Raw genomic sequence first — 16,972 nt, 5'->3', positions numbered from 1 at the left:
TGCAGAACTAACCAGAATTAACTCCAGGATTATGAAAAGTATGGTTCTTCTCGACTAGGATGGGTCACTGTGAGTTAAATATACTTAATGATATTAGGAACAAGAGAGCCTCCGGCCATGGCCCGGAAAAGCAGTGCTTACCCTTGGCCTATCCGGAAGTAACCAGGTGGGCAGCCACACAGGTAGCCACCCTCAGTGTTGGAGCAGCCGTAACTGCAGGGGGCCTGCGAAGAGCCACATTCATTGATGTCTTGGCACCCTCCGCTGAACTGTTCGTACTGGAAGCCGGCGGGGCACATGCACTTGTAGCTGCCCAGAGTGTTGTGACAGGAGGCTCCTCCACAAATGTGTGCACTGAGGCACTCGTTCTCATCTGCAGGGAAAACCAGAAGACACTGTGTGTGTGACACCGGCCAGACGTCTCTACTGGGGACCGCTGGCCAGCTGGCTCTCAGCCAGCACTCAGGAAGGTAGGGCGGGCCGAGGTGGTTGGGGTGGGGAGAGGGGGATGGGGACGTGGACGTGGCCTCTCGCCATGCAGTAGGCAAATGTGGTCGCTGAGGTCAAATGTGCCACGTGGAGCGCATTAGGGGATGGCATTCCGAGGGCCGACAGATTCCAGTTCTCAGCTGAAGCCAACACTAGTGCGTTCCGCACCACACGAGCCTCCTGTGAAGAATGCGGGGCTGGTTCAAGGTTCAGGGTGGGAGGGAAGGAGTCCTGCAGTTCTTCATGAACGGGACCACAGTCTCCAAAGCAGAGACCAGCCATCCTCCTGGAGGCTGCTTTTCTAGTCCTCCGTTTTCAGGATGTGCAGGGCTGGCAAGGGCTGACATCCTGCAGGAAGTGTCTGCCCTGCTTGTACTTCCTTTTCAAAAATCTGCAAAAGCCCCCAGGTGCTTGTCCTGGGGATGAATAGTGCCTTCTGGTATGTCTGCTCCCATCTCTGAACGGGCCCCCCCTTATCCAAACCAGCCTCCTGCCCAGAGTGTCTGGGCCGTGTCTAAAGCAAAGTATGGCTGGAAGAGATTCAGTGCAGACTTCACGAGCAGTAATTGGAAAAAACCCACAATAGAGACAGATGCTGCAGGACTGGCTACCCACGGGGACCTGCCAAGTCTGATGGTAAAAAGCAGGAAAAAGAAATCTGACTTGAAAAATCAACTTGAGGGGAAAAACCTTGAGTATCTCTCTATTTCTAATTTATACTTTTTTTAAATCTCAAATAGATTTTTGTAGGCCTGCCTTCATAAGGGCAGGTTGCAAGCTTGCTGGTAAGACATTTCTTAATTGCTGTGGCCCATTTTCAGGCATATGTTCATTTGAACGCAGGGAGATTGGCCTGCACCTCACCCAGCAAATACTTCCAATGAAAGGGAGGAGGGGGGGAAACGTGAAACGTAGCTAACATTTATTAGATGCCTATTGCATGACAGAATACGAGGTGCCTCACGTTCATTTACTTAACCTTCCTGAAAATTATTGGCAGAAGGTATTATAATCCCTGTTTTACCGATAAAGAAAGTGAGGCTCACAAAGCCCATCTGAGGTCTCGTGACAGCAGCAGCAGGACCGAGATGTACACCCAGGTCTGTCTGACCACAGCAGTCATGTGCTTTCCTTTAGACCACAATATCTCTCAAGAGACTAATCACCATTTAAACTGGTACTTCCTTTGCCCTTTAATTGGTTTTACCTTATTTGCTAAAGTAGATTCCTTTATACAGAACAAAATTGTTTCTAAGAAAAATCTGTTTTTAAGTTAGAGAAACAGGTGCATAAAAATGGTGGGCGCAGGGTGATTGCATATGTATAATATTTATATTATTCCTTATATATCCCTTCCTTCCTCCTCTCCCTTCTCTCCTTCTTTCCTGTGTGGAAGGAATAGATATACAATAAGAAAGCCATTTGTTGAGCTGCCTGCTATGGCTTAGTGCCTAGCTACAGGTCTGTTTGGAAACCTTTATGTCCAAGGACTCTCTCAAGTATACACTTAAGATCATTTAGGCTCCAAGGTTCCCAGAACAGAAATAAATATGCCATTGTCTTTGTTCTTTTCCCCTTAGTTTAAATCAGAGATGAAGTGTGTGACAGATACCAGTGGAGACTATGGGCACCAAGGAATGAATGAGGAAATTAGGGGGTTTACATTGGTGGAAAGAATATCCCTGGGCTGGATGTCTTCTCCTTGTCCCTCGTGTCTATCTCCAGACCCTGGAGGCTGAGCTGCATGGAGCATCAACAGGCTCCTCTCCTTTGTCCCGTACTTTTGGTTGGGCTCAGCCATCCATTTCCTGCTGGGACTCTGATAAAATCTCTAAGGCCCATGTCTGTATATGTATGACAAGACCCATCAAAATGAAACTTAGATTTATTCTGTATTGTTCCAAAGGACAGAAATAGGACCAATGGTTAGAAGTAGAGGGAGGAATAGTTCATTTTCTATGAAAACAAAAACATTTCTAAGAATTAAAGTTTTCTATACCTAAATTGGGCTATCTTGGGAGAAAGTGAATGCCCTTCAAGATGGTATTTGAGTCAAACTAGGACAACCAAGGGAGTTTAGGGAAGGATTTGTGTTTTGGGAATGAGGCCAGACTAGATAATCTGTAAGGGTCTTTCTAGCCTTGAGGATCTATCTGTGTTAGTATAAATATCTATCCCAGCCAAGAACTCTCCTCCTCCTCTTTCACATTCTTTTCTATTTTACTATACCTTTTTTTATTCCTTGAAAGTCTAATAAAGTTTAAATTAAACTTGCTTATCTGCATTAGAGAACTGGGATGGAGCAGAGCAGGAATGAAGATAAGAAATTGGCAAATGTTCAGTGTTTATTGCTTGAAAATAGTCTGTTTGTGTACTCACCCTTTTCATCAATATACAAACACGATTTGTTTAACATGCTTTGCACTCTTCTGACCATTTCCATCCTATGCACCCTGGACCAAAAGGCTCCGGGAGCAATTTTTCTGTACTCCAAAATCTTTGTTTTACTATCACTTAATACTTAAAATTGGTGAGAGTTTTATCCTTTTTTAGAAAAAGAGACATTTTAATTTTATCGAAACAGCATTAGATTCTCCAAACACCCTCCTTGAAAGCAGACTGAAACCTACCCACTCTGTCCTGTAAAATCAGATTTTTGAGCATTAGGCTTGTATAGTGTTTGTTAGCTGTGGTGTTAAGGGAGAACCAGTAAGAGAATTCAAAAATGTAGGAGGGGCTTTCTTTTACAAATTTTCTCTGGGTCAACATGGCTCAACTCCAACTCCACCTGGAAGTTTGATATTTTCTAGAAAACAATAAGATGCAGTGGACCCTTGCAGTGGCCCCTGACCCTAAACCCATCCATCTTCTAAGAGTGAAATTCTGGCTGCCTATGAGTGAGGATCCAGAGAGGGCTGGTTCAAAAGATCTCTGCTTTGTACAGTTCTGGGGAAGCCATTCTGGCCCAAGGCAATGCTCATTCTCAAGAATTATGAGCCCAGTTTGGGCTAGTATCTTTTGGACATCAAAAAATCCCAAACCTCTTACTGCTTCTTAATCTATTTATTCTAGAACTCCCAGCCAGAGATGATCCTCATGGGGCCAAAGGAGAGCCTCCAGGCAACGAAGACATGACCTGTCCATCTCCACTATTCCTGGACTAAAGGTAGGAAGAGGAGAGGAAGGCTGTCAGTAAGTTGTGTAGTCTAAACTCTCCCAGCACTGGTGTCCTTTTAGCCAACCCTACTCACTTCTGCAAAACCGTGCCTTGAAAAGAATCAAACCAAATGAGAGAGATCCAGTTCTGATAAGTTAAAACACACCAAATGTATCTTCATTTGGAATAAAGCAAAGCATTGAGATGTGGAGCAGCCACCCACGAAACAGTAATCCTTGCCTCTTTGCTAAGGAAGGCTCTCTTCCCAAGAGGGTGGCAGCTAGAACAGCTCACCTGAGCACCAAGCTTGCAGTGGTCCTGTGTAGAGGCTTGATGAATGAAAAACAAAACAAAACAAAAAAAACAAGTGAACATGACACTTGAAAGGCAGCCCTAAGTCAGGAAGTTAGGGGCCTGGGGCTCCAGCTGCAAGCATGTCACAAAGGAACCAGGTTAAGGACAGACTTCTTTTCTTCCTTGGGCTTTGAGGTCTTTATAGTAAAATCAAGAGTTTGGGATAAATGGATCCGGGGTCCCTCTAAACTCACAGTGTTTGGATTCTCTGGTGTGCATTAAGATTATTTTCCCATGACATTATGAAATCAAAAATTACATAATTTCAATTTAATAAGTTCATGAGTCTCCCTTAATTTTCAAAAGAATTTAGTGATGATGAAAAAATTTGCTGTGTCTGCTGCTCACACTCTGCCCCAAAAGATGTGTAGAGCTGAATGGAACCACTTCTGTGTCTTCAGGCCGAGAGTCACTGAAAATAGCCTCTGGCTGGCTGATATTTTTCAGGCTGAGGTAGGATTCTGTTGGCCCTCATGTGTACCTGCAGTGTGGGCCAGTGACTCCATGCAGCAGAAGAGCAGGGGGACACTGAGAGTGAAGGGATTCTAGGGGCATTTCATTTCTGATGCTCTCCAAGTACCTTTATCATTATCTTTTTTCTTCGTTTGCTATTTTGCAAAGGCTACAACTTTCCTCTGGTTCCAACCAGGTGAGGGCAATTTTAAGTGAATATTGTTGATTTAATGACACGTTTAAAGTTTTCAGAAAGAAAGCAGTATTTTGACTCACAGGAGCCAGTAGTGATTCACCATAGTAACAAGGAAAAACTACTTACCGACACACTGGTTCCACTGGTAGTGCTGGAGATAGCCCTGGGGGCAGCTGCATCTGTAGCCCCCAATGATGTTCTGGCAGCCGTGCTGACAGCGATGGTTTCCTTCGCACTCATCCACATCTGAGAAGGACAGGAGAGCCGCTTCAGTCAGTTCAGCATTTCGGCTCAGGTCACGATCTCCTGGTTCATACGACTGAGTCCTGCATTGGGCTCTGCACTGACAGTACGGAGCCTGCTTGGGATTCTCTCTCTCTCCCTCTATCTCTCTGTCCCTCCCATAGTTGTGCTCTTGCTCACTCTCCCTCTCTCTCTCAAAAGAAATAAACTTAAAAAAAAAAAAAAAAAAAGTAGAGCTAGCTTTAAGCCACATCAACATTTGTTTCAGAGGTGGTCTCTGAAGCAACATTTATATGCATGGTAAAGGGAAAGGCAATTTTAATAAGAAATCTGACCCCTAAAAAAGTATTCTTCCACCAAAACTTCAAGAATATGTGCTCTGGAGCTTTTGATAAGTTCAAGGAAAAAGACATTTAGATATCCCTGGTAAAGTCGACAAGTAAAAATGATGAAGAAACTAATGTAAGGCACAAGAGTACTCTATGGGATAGCTGTGTAAATTATTTGTATTTTTTTCATGCTAGAGTTAGAAACCAAAAGATGTCAGTACAAAAATAAAATCCTACAAAAAATTTCAAAATTTTAATTATATTATTATCAGAAGAGTCATTCTTCATATATTTAATCCACATTAGGGGAATTCTTTTATGACTCTGGATCCAATGACTAGAATATTAATGAATCAAATTCAGGAACCTAGCTATTTTTCTTGACTAGTTCATGCCCTATTAGATTACATTAATAACTGAGCAGATAAAGTCTTCACATATTGAGGAAAGGCACAGGTTTAGACATGATCAAGCATGAGACAAAAGATGGATCTCTAAGATATGATACCTGTGCCAACCAGGAAAAATATTCCCCATCTTCAGTTGGGTGATAGTCCTGTGCTCTGTTCTGCTATCCCACAGAGGGTGATAATGAAGATTTTGACAGTCACACAGATTATCTCCACCAGGAATTACCAGCTGCATCAAGCTGAGGCCCCTACCCACCTTCACAGCTGGCGCCACTCTGATCAAGAGAGAATCCTCGCTGACATTCACAGGTGAAGCTCCCAGGAGTATTCTGGCAAATACCCTTAGACCCACACAAGTTGATGTCAGAAGTGCATTCATTGTTATCTATAAGAAGCAGTTGGGGAAAAGTGGGAATTAAAATGGACTGTTTAAAAGGAAGAGAGAGGCATGATTCATTTTCTGTTGTACCACTTTTTTTTTTTTTTTGAGTTTTTGTCTTCTTATCCCAACAGAGGAACTAGAAAACAATTCCTTAAAGGAACAGCTACGTTTCCTATAGGGATTTTCCTCTCCACTTACCAATGCAGGCGGTATGGTGTTGGGTAAATCCAGGAGGACATTTACATGTGAAGCTGCCGATGGTGTTAACACACAGGAACTGGCAGTTGTGCTGCTTAGTTGCACACTCATCAAGATCTATTAAAAAATATGTAAGATGAGTATTGGAGTCAAACTGAGAGCACAGGTACCTAGCAACTGCCCTAGGAAGGAGTTCTGAGTTCTGACTTGTATGTCTCCAATGACTGTGGCCAGAATAGAGATGCAGTAAATGGCCGGGAGGAATCAAGCAAATAAAGGTTTGAAAGATAAAATGTGGTCTCCATTTAGACCAAAAAATGTAGCTCTTTGGGGGATCCAAGGAAATCCCAATTCCCTTCCGTGAGAGGAATGTAGGAATTTATCAAGAAAGGAATTTCAAATAAATTGTGACATTTTAAATAAATTACACAATGAAGTAAAAGATTAGGGATTCTCAAAATTTTCCAGAGTGCTGAAAAGATCTATTCAAGTTGAATTACAAAAAGAAATGTTGAGGCTGGAAATTAATTTGTTTGCTTAGGTCTTTTCTGTTTGCTGTTTTGAATCTGCTCAAATGAGGTGTTCAACCAAAGCAAATCAAACCAAACTGACTTTTTTTTTTTTTTTTTTTTTTAGAGATTCTCCTTTGGTAAAACAAAATTGAGCAATCAAGAAGGAAGCAAAGGTAAGAAAAACTCACTCTGATAAGCCAATAGCACATTTAAAAACTGCCTACAGTATTTATGCAACATTATTTTCCATATTTCAAAAAATCCTCCGCTTTGACCAGGCTTCTTTCCTCATTGCCGGAATTTCTAGGCTCATTCTCAACTCCACTGCTGTTTAAAGACATCAAGAGATACAAACTATGTTCCAGCTTTTAGCTGAATATTAATATAAAAAAAAAATCATGGTGTATTCAGGAACCAATCTTCCTTCCTACCTTGTTTGGTCACTGCATACAGAGCTGTGCTTGCAGCTGAAGATAAGTGCCAGTTCCTGTCTAGAGTAACATCTGGAGGGGACCTAAACCAAAAGAACCCCCGAGCCCCCATATTTCTCCCAGTGCTGACTTCTCTCAAAATGGAGCCAGTCCCATGCTCTTTACATAGCTGTGGGGCTTGCTGTTTCTGCTTTTCTGGTTTCTACATTATCAGCAGCTCTGCGCCTCCCGACAGAAGGGTGGCCTCCCCTTTCTATGACTCAACGAGCCTTGCTAGAGCACTGTCACACATTTGCTGAAGCTTACCTGCACATAGGTGAGGGAGACAGCTCAGTGATTTCTGACACTATTTTTCTAACTACAACATATTAAGAACAGCAACACTTGCTGTTCTCACCTCCAAGCACATCTTGGCTCCCCTTCTCTCCTCTTATCTGGATCCTACCCAGCTCTCATGGGGGGAAGTGGTGGTCCCACATCTCCCCTGGGCTATCCTTTGAGGCTCTTTTCTGTCAGTTTCAATAGTACATGTATCTGCACCACACGGTTTGACCTTTAGTCCTATGTGCCAAGTATGTGTAAGAATCTAGACCTCATGAGAACAATAGGAGAAAGGGACTTATGTTGTAAAAGGATCTGTAAAAATCATGTCCCTGCTCTTCCCACTCCTAAAACCACAAAGAAACTGTTACTTGTGCTTTTTATACATTGTGAAAAAACACAGTTACTACAGTACATTTAATTTCCAGTTTTTCTCTTTTTAGACATTTTTAAGGATTTTCTGCTCCCACAGGCTAGAAAAATGCTGTAAATTTGTTCTGCTTGGTACAGATAGTATCCACGCTGAGAGGTGTTTTCTCTTTAATTTGGTTCTCTATTTCCATGAATAAGTTTATTGCTCTGAGCTCTAGCCTTACCTTGCCCAGAGCTCATTGTGATCCACAGATTGAGAAGTTCTATGCTTGAGAAGAACAAAGCTGTAAACAACTCTTGTATTAAGAGAGTCAGAATTTTTAACTACGTCTCTCAACTTCCTCCCCCCAAATTACAGGATTATATAGGATTTGTGTTGCATAGGGAAACCTCATGCATTGTTCATTATGTCATCCTATATTATAAGCCTCTTAATTCTCTCTAAGCAGACACAAGAAAGGGGTTGAGGGTCCTAATTCTCTTTGCTCTCCACTTCCATTCCACCCCACCATTTAACTTCCCTTGTTTGCTTTTTGCTCCATCAAGGTTTCGTGGCAGTACTTTCTAGCTCTTATTCTACCATCTGGTCTACCTTTCCTGTTCCAAATCCCTCACTTTTAAAATTACCCTTAAGGCACCTTTTGGGATGAGCACTGGGTGTTGTATGGAAACCAATTTGTCAATAAATTTCATATATAAAAAATAAATAAATAAAAAAAATAAAATTACCCTTAAGTCTGATTCACTTGTGCTATTATTCACTCAATATGTGAAGTTCGTATTGTTGAGGAAGATGTTTCTTGGAGTAAATTTACACCAACAAAATTTTCCAAAGGGTAACTTCTGGTTGAGGAGGGATTTCCACATAAAGTTCTGCTGTTTCTTAATTCTTTATGATATTTATGGCTTAGATAAGCTCTTGGAGGGCACGAATGGCCCTATTTGGCAGAACAAAAACCTAGACAAAGTGTTTACTTAGGTAGGCACAATGTCTTCTAGGCACCGATTAATCTGAGGATGGACAATGCTGGAGGCTTGGGCTCTAGTTGTTGGATAGATTGGCTATCTAAATATGATAAACAGAAAGCAGAAAGGAAATAATCAAGTAGGAATCTGCCCCACCTGGGCCTTACAGAGCTGGCTCTGCTGTCTCCGACACCCTCATGGGCCACTCCTATGGATGCCCAAGGGGCAGGCAGTGAGGATGGCTGTTGCCAGCGGTCCCCAGCAATCTCCCTGGCCTCAACCTCCAGCCAGCCAGCATAGGAGTGGGTGGCAGGGAGGTCCCAGGCAGGAACTAACTCCAGGGAAACACCTCTTGCCAGTGGGGGGATTTTTCAGCTTGCCTATGGATTCCTCAAATGCACAAGGAATACAACCATGTGCCCAGAAGGCAGGTGAGTGGGTGCAGACAAATTCTACTTTACCTTTGCAGCTCCTTCCATCCTCCTGCAGAATGTAGCCTTTCGGGCAAGAACACTGGAAACTCCCTTCTGTATTTTTGCAGATAAAATTGCAGGGTTTGGGAGCCTGGTTACACTCATTCAGATCTATGATCAAAAAGAGACAGTGTGACCATCCACCCTAAAATGATGGTCAGTACCCACAGGGTCTAACAGAGAATTTTAGCTTTGAGAAAAGAAAAGGTGAACTGTGTGTTGTCTTTGATCATTGTCTTATGTTTTCCTATGAAATTACATAGGCTTTTTAGTGTTTCAGTTTGAGGATTTATATTTTTTTCCCATAATATATAATTTCCACTCAGAATAATTATCTGAACATCAAAAATACAGCACTTACCTATGCAGGAAGTTCCAGTTATATCTGTAGTGTAGCCATTTTTACATATGCAATGATATGATCCTCTGTCATTGATGCATTCCCCATTTCGGCAAACATCATGAATAACCTTGCATTCATCAATATCTGTTAATTTAACAGTCAGAAGTTAAAATAAGAAAGACATTATAAAACGGACATTAATATGTAGAGGTGATGTCACTGTAAATATTAATAAACTGTTACTGTATTATAGACCTAAGAAATTAAGCCAAAGAAATGACAGCATGAATTTCATACGTAATGGTAACTATAACAAAAGGCAAATGAATAACTGCATTGGATGAGAGTATAATAACTAATCAGGCTAGGGGAACGCTTTAAAAAGAATTGGGGGGTGCCTAGGTGGCTTGGTTGGTTAAGCTTCTGACTTTGGCTCAGGTCATGATCTTGCAGCTCATGGGTTTGAGCCCGCCTCAGGCTCTATGCTGTTAGCTGGAGCCTGGAGCCTGCTTCAGATTCTGTGTCTCCCTCTGTGTCTGCCCCTCCCCACTCCTGCACATGTGCGTGATCTCTCTCTTTCTCTCTCAAAAATAAACATTAAAAATATTTTTTAAAAAGAATTGGTTTGCTAAATTTACAGTTTTCCCCTCTGGGTCTATAGAACAACCATCTCATCCAGACATATTTAGCTCCTTGCTCTATCTCATGCCATCAAGCAAGCTTGATCCATAAATGGATCATAGCAGTAGATTCTTTTGACCAAAAAAAAAAAAATCCATTTTTTTCTAATATTGCCTGTCCAGTGTAAGGAGGAAGGTTATTTTTTTGTTGTTGTTGTATTTAGAGTTAATCCCCCAAAATATCACATTGCATAATACTGGGGAAATGGGACCAAACATCCCTTGGTAAGGGAAGCACTAAGGCTCTGGGGTGGGTCACTGGGCTGGGTTTTGCAGCCTGATAAGGAACAGAGATCTTAATCCCAGCTCCACCACAGGGAGAAAGACTTGGTCAACATGTACTGTGGAGCGTGAAACCTGCTGTCCTTCCACATCGTGACCCACCTGTCTCCTTAGTGATTGGTGGGGTGCCAAGACTAAATGAGTTCTTAGCCTTTAATTGCCAAACAACCACTTTATTCCAACAGATGTTATTTTTCTGCTTTCAAGTTTACTCTGAAATGCAATGTGCCTACCCTGACTGGTTTCAAGAAGTGAATCTTCTCCACCGTCTGATTTTCACATCCTCAGAAGAATCGTAAATTGCTTTCGGTCACCCTGCCTAATCTATCCGGCTGTGTGCCTCCACACATCCAGTTCTATTATTCCACCTTTGGCCACATCTTTCAACCATCAACACAAATCCTGCTTACTCTCCTTCTTCTCCTCTCACTTCCAATCCCTTCCCAAGGAGCTCTAAGAGTCTCTCTCCATTCTATTTCATGAGACTGAAAACAATTGCAGTTACTGGTGACAAGCACAGGCCTGGAAGTTGTCTTTGGGGCTACCTCAGGGCGACCTCAGAGATGTGGACAGCCTCCCCATGTCTCCCAACTGAAAGCAGCTTGCGCTATTCCAGAGGCAACTGTGTTTTAATTGCCAGTATATCAGCATTGTTTATACTTCTTTCATGCAGTATATTTTGGCCAATTTTACGAGTGCAAATACATATGGGTGGACTAGTCTAGGAATTTAGTGATCGTTTATTCCAAGGTTTATCTAAAAAATTACATTCCGAGTAACCAGTAACTGACTTACAACAAACCTCTGTTTAAAAGTTGAGGACTCCTTGTATTGCAGGGGCAGGGACCCAAGCACATACAACTTAATCAGATGGATCAAGGACACTTTAGCAGCCTGGCCTTGACTGTCTAAAAGATTACAATAGATAATTGTACAAAGATACAATAAAGGGTTTTTGTTGATGTATAAACCATGCAACTTAGCCTAAGCCCATACTGTAGATTCCATATTCTCAACTGTTTTTCAGAAAACAAACAAACAGATTCCCTGCAAGTATTTTTGGACCATAAGTGAAGTACCTGCTCCATTGGTCATAAATCCTCGGCCATGGGGGCAGAGTTTTTTGAAGGCCACAGTACCCTGGAAAGGGCAGATCTCACAGTGGGGGCCCCAGCCTCTCCCGCCATCACAGCAGCACTCAGACTTGGTGACAGGGTTCCTGTTGCTCGAGCCGATCTGACACATGTTCTGGAGCACTTCTGTGAAGCAGTACCCTTCCCGGTTGTCTGGAAGGGACGTTACATTGCACAGAGGGTTTTTATGGAGCTTTATGAGCATAACAATGTATTAAGAATTTGGTCAAACATAAAACCCAAAAAGGATATAACACTTTACCCTGGGTGAGAAGAAGCAATAAAGGAAAGCTGGAAACAGCAGTAAGAGAGAAAGGATGACATCTGAGGGAAACAAAACAAGAAATTCAGTAAGTGGGCAGGAGGGCATTAGCGTGCACAAGGTTATATCTCTATCTGCTCTCAGAAATATGGAGGGATAGTCATGCTGCAGAGACAGGGGCAGAAAAACACATGGAATCGGACCCTGAGCACCAAGGGCTTAAAAAGGCAGCGGAGAAAGAAATTCCAAACAAGTGATTCATTGATACAATTAGTGAAGGAAGAATTTAGCTTCAGGGTGGTGCTAAGCCCCATGGACAATCACAGTCATTAAGTCATTTCCAAAATATGAACCTGCCTCAAATGTTAACAATTTCTATTATTTCAAATAAGCGATGTGGGTGACAAGCATCCCAGCACGAAGTTCGGGGTTATGAAATCATCCTGTTTGTGCTCACCAAGACACTCGTCCTGAGTAGGGCTGGCCGTGAACCCATCATTGCACTCGCAAGTGTAGCTCCCCCGGGTGTTGAGGCAGCGCCCGTTCTCACAGATCCCCGGCTTGGTCTGGCACTCGTTCTCATCTGTGTGGTGTGATCGAAAGATCAGAAACAAGAGCAGTCACCTGACTACTTTGTACAGGGATAGATTGATTCTTTCTTTCTTTCTTTCTTTCTTTCTTTCTTTCTTTCTTTCTTTTGAAATTTGTGAATAGATATCCTTCTCACATGGCTCTCAATTCAAAAGGTACAAAAGAGTATTGAGCAAAAGTGCCCCTTCCTCCCTTATTCCTCAGCCACCAAACACCCCTCCTGGGAGGTGACCAGTGCTACAGCTGGTTTCTCACGTAACCTTCTAGAAATGGAGTTTGCACATGTGAGCAAATACACAATGTGTGTGTCTACTTCCATCCTTTAAAAACCATACTAGGGTCGTCTGGGTGGCACAGTCGGTTAAGCGTCCGACTTCAGCCAGGTCACGATCTCGCGGTCCGTGCGTTCCAGCCCCGCGTCGGGCTCGGGGCTGATGGCTCAGAGCCTGGAGCCTGTTTCCGATTCTGTGTCTCCCTCTCTCTCTGCCCCTCCCCTGTTCATGCTCTGTCTCTCTCTGTCCCAAAAATAAATAAAACGTTGAAAAAAAAAATTTTTTTTTTAAATAAAAAAAAAAACCATACTTGATGGCATTTTGATGTGCTTAAAGGTAGGTAACAGCATTTTATGTAAACACACATATTTCACTTAATAAAATTTAAAACTGTCCATATCTGTCCCTAAAAAGTATGATTTCAAGTGAAGGGGAAAAAAAATAAATACTTAAGATCAACATGCTGAAGAAATATAATACTTCCTCAGAATAATGTCTATAATGGGTCAGTTTTGACCTCAGACTTGTCTACACATAATCTTCCAATTCAATATAGGTTATGTTTATTATAATACTTCAACAATATTGAGGAATAATAAATCATAAACCAGGCTCCCAGGTTAAAAAAAAAAGGCATTAAAACAAGCCAGAGATTCTTAGAATTATCTGATGATTTTTTTAGAAAAATCATAAAGTGATTTGCTTAAGTGCATCTCATGGAGAATAGTTCTGAGCCCCCAAGGCAGGCATCTAATTATGAGAGGCAGAAAGTTCAAAGGTGACATTTAGGGTAGTGTTGAAACAGGCTAAAAATCCCAATGCCCACGTCACCCCCCAACCAATTAAATCAGAATGTCTGGGGTGGGAGCTGAGTTCTCTGATTCCAATGTGCAAATGAGGTGAACCACTGAACCTGGAAGATCTAGTGCATGATCATAGCCCAAATACTTTTTCTGTGCTTTTAAAGTCTGCTCTTCAGGGGCGCCTGGGTGGCTCAGTCGGTTGAGCATACGACTTCAGCTCAGGTCATGATCTCGCAGTCTGTGGGTTCCAGCCCCGCATCAGGCTCTGTGCTGACAGCTCAGAGCCTGGAGCCTGCTTCTGATTCTGTGTCTTCCTCTCTCTCCACCCCTCCCTGACTCATGCTCTCTCCCTGTTTCAGAAATAAACATTAAAAAAAATCTTTAAAGTGTGCTCTTCAATTATTGTTTAATTCTGTACCCTACAGGGTAAGGGGACAATGAGGTTCTTGAGCTTCTTGACCGACAACATAAAATTTATTGTTCTGGTGTCACTGATTATTAAAATTAAAAAGGACACATGGGAATTTTCTCATAATTTTCTCCTATATTGATGGTCTAAAGCAGAGGTCGGAAACCTTTTCTCTAAGTTATAGTAATACTTAGCATTACTATATCATACATAGTAATCTTGTAGGTTTTGCAGGCCATATGGTCTCTGTTGCATTCATTCTATTCTGCTTTGCCTTTGTGGCATGAAAGCAGCCATGGATAATATACAAATGTATGGTTACAGCTATGTTGCAATATGACTTTATTTACAAAAATAGGAGGTAGGCTGGCAGGCTGGATTTGACCCTCTAGCTGTAGTTTGCCAATCCCTGATCTGAAGCTGTGGTTTTCAATGCAGGATCCATATTACAATCACCTAGGAAACTTTCAGAAATACCAGTGCCTGGACCTCACTCTAGACAAGAACAGATTCTCTGGTGGAAGATCCCACTGGTTTAGTGATATTCCTGGTTCAGAGGGACCTGGCATCTGTAATTCAACATCAGGGTGCTAATAGCGAAGTGGGATCAATAGAAAGACATTCTAATGTCGTAAAGACAAACGACCCTAAAACAACAAAAAAAGTATAAAAAGTAAAGGAGGGGCACCTGGGTGGCTTAGTAATTTGAGCATCTGACATCTCAGGTCATGATTCCAGAGGTCTGACGGCTCAGGTCATGATCCCAGGGTCATGGGATTGAGTCCAGCGTCAGGCTCAGGTCATGATCCCAGGGTCATGGGATTGAGTCCAGCGTCAGGCTCTGAGCTGAGTGTGGAGCCTGCTTAAGATCTCTCTCTCTTTCTCCCTTGGCCTCTTCCCTGCTCTTGCACTCTCTCTCTCTCTCTCAAAAATTAAATAAAATAAAAAGCAAAGAATTAGAGGAAACACCTGGTGCCACATCATGGCAGCAAGATGAGCTGAGAAAGTTGGCAAAGGCCAGCTCAGAGGGTGAGAATGGCAGTGCTCATGGAATCCCTTGATAATCGAGAGCCACGGGGATCTCCAAGGAAAATCATGACACAAGGTAAGAGAGGCAAGATGGGTCTGGCCACGAAGAACACATTGCCCACAGGGACTCAGACCACAAGTCCCTTCTGTCCTCTGTCATTTCTGACTCCTGCAAAGCTCCTTTGGCAGTGACTCCCTTACCTATGCAGCCCTCTCCGTCAGGCCTCCTCTGGTACCCAGGCCCGCAGATGCAGATGTATGTGCCAATGAGGTTCTTGCACTCCATTTGCTTCTCAGCACAGTCATGTTTTCCCTCCTCACATTCATCCTCATCTGGAAAGAACATACAACCGCAAATTATAAAATAAGCTTCATTAACTTCTTGCCTTTTAAGTATGAGATGGTCTCAAGCAATCAGGTTTCATTTATGCTACTTCAGTGTTAACCTACTTCCTTTTGTACTGTGGGTGCTGGCCCCCTAAGATTGGAAAGGAGTCTTCTAACCATCTTTGAACTTGATGAAGAAATTATTCCCTAATGGATAACTTCTTCAAAGGCAGGAAGCATGGCTAATTCCTTTTGATGAATTCAACTCAAAAAGGTCTTCTCTAAATCTTTCACGATAGAATGACAGCTATAACAACATCATTATAATTACAATATGTTTTAAGAAGCCAAAGCTTCCATTGTATAACTATACTGAAAGCATAATATATGATATTTTTATATAATATTAATTAGTGTGATGTACTATTAGAAGAGTCATTGTATAATTAAAGCTTTGGTTTTTACACTTTGAGGAAAAGACCAGCATTCACAAAAATCATACTCTCTACTGGTTCTTCCCTCCTTCATTTCCTTTTTCCTGGTGTGGAGGGGTCTTCCTCATTCCTTATTGTCCTCTTGCATTTCCCTCTCTTTATCTTCCTCCTTTATGTGGTCTGAGCTGAGAAATTTAGACTTATCCTGAATGTGATGTAGAGCTTTTTGTTAGGAAATCTCTTCATCTTCAAGAAAAAATCCTATTTAACCCATCTGAAGGGAACAAGGATCTTCTCACTTAAGACTTTGAAGGAGCAAATCAGTGCTCTTCAGGGAGCCCCATGATTTACCCAACTTCGTATTGCAGAGCCTACTCCAGTGCCCTAGTAATTACATGGATTCAGTGAGCATTATTCATGGAAATCTTTAGCTAAAGTAGATTCCATATGTTATCCCCATTCTTGGAATATGCCATCCCTTAGTGATGGGGACTTTTAAAAATTATTTAATTAATATTATCATACTCCTTCGTGTTCTCAGTTCTCACTTATCACACCATAATACAATTATTTATATCTCTGTCTCAACCTCTTCATGCTGAGCTTCTTGATTGTGAGTAAATGTCTTTTTTTCTTTATATCTTTGCATCCTACAGAGTGTCATAGGCATGCAATGCATAGTGAACTCAAAAAGATCTGCAGGGTGGCCCTTGATTCAGCTTGATGATGCTTGAAGCTACAGTTTGGGAGGAAAGGAGGTGATGACGACCCCCATATTGTCCATGGACTACAGGAGGGTTTCATGATTCAAAGTCTTCCTCTACCAATAGAAGCTTTGGAGAGACGTTTTCCTTATAGATAAGAGTTAGACCCCCTCAGCTTAGATGATCTTTAATGTGGATGTCTTACCTTTGCACATCCTTCTGTCTTCTCTAAGAACATATCCAGCAGGACATTTGCATTCATATGATCCATAAGTGTTTACACACCGGAAAGCACAGAGGAGAGGATTCTGGGCACACTCATTTATATCTGCAGCAGAAGGTAGCATGAAAATAATGGGTCAATGGCATCAACCAAAAAAACAAAATCTATTTTTATCAAAGTTGAAATGTTGCATT

General features: G+C 42.1%; 1 protein-coding gene and 1 long non-coding RNA gene across 4 annotated transcripts in view; one reads left to right on the top strand and one right to left on the bottom strand.

The window, feature by feature from the left end:
* The window catches only part of LOC111560823, a 65,597-nt gene extending 57,025 nt beyond the window's left edge, over positions 1 to 8,572 (top strand). For all 3 annotated transcript variants that reach the window (XR_006599262.1, XR_006599263.1, XR_002742942.2), the window contains 3 exons: positions 380 to 470; positions 3,562 to 3,655; positions 5,804 to 8,572. This is a non-coding gene — a long non-coding RNA (uncharacterized LOC111560823). The remainder of the gene's footprint in view (positions 1 to 379; positions 471 to 3,561; positions 3,656 to 5,803) is intronic.
* The window catches only part of FBN1 (fibrillin 1), a 233,592-nt gene that overhangs the window by 5,038 nt on the left and 211,582 nt on the right, over positions 1 to 16,972 (bottom strand). Inside the window, exons 54-63 of the mRNA XM_023255387.2 lie at positions 16,761 to 16,883; positions 15,292 to 15,423; positions 12,444 to 12,569; positions 11,671 to 11,877; positions 9,648 to 9,773; positions 9,275 to 9,397; positions 6,212 to 6,328; positions 5,888 to 6,016; positions 4,776 to 4,895; positions 142 to 373 (exon numbers count right to left, since the gene is read on the bottom strand). Coding sequence (XP_023111155.1) covers positions 142 to 373; positions 4,776 to 4,895; positions 5,888 to 6,016; positions 6,212 to 6,328; positions 9,275 to 9,397; positions 9,648 to 9,773; positions 11,671 to 11,877; positions 12,444 to 12,569; positions 15,292 to 15,423; positions 16,761 to 16,883 — 1,435 coding nt within the window. The remainder of the gene's footprint in view (positions 1 to 141; positions 374 to 4,775; positions 4,896 to 5,887; positions 6,017 to 6,211; positions 6,329 to 9,274; positions 9,398 to 9,647; positions 9,774 to 11,670; positions 11,878 to 12,443; positions 12,570 to 15,291; positions 15,424 to 16,760; positions 16,884 to 16,972) is intronic.

Source organism: Felis catus, chromosome B3 (genome assembly GCF_018350175.1).
Source record: "Felis catus isolate Fca126 chromosome B3, F.catus_Fca126_mat1.0, whole genome shotgun sequence".
Lineage (NCBI taxonomy): Eukaryota > Metazoa > Chordata > Mammalia > Carnivora > Felidae > Felis > Felis catus.
This window is presented reverse-complemented; position numbering and strand designations above follow the sequence as displayed.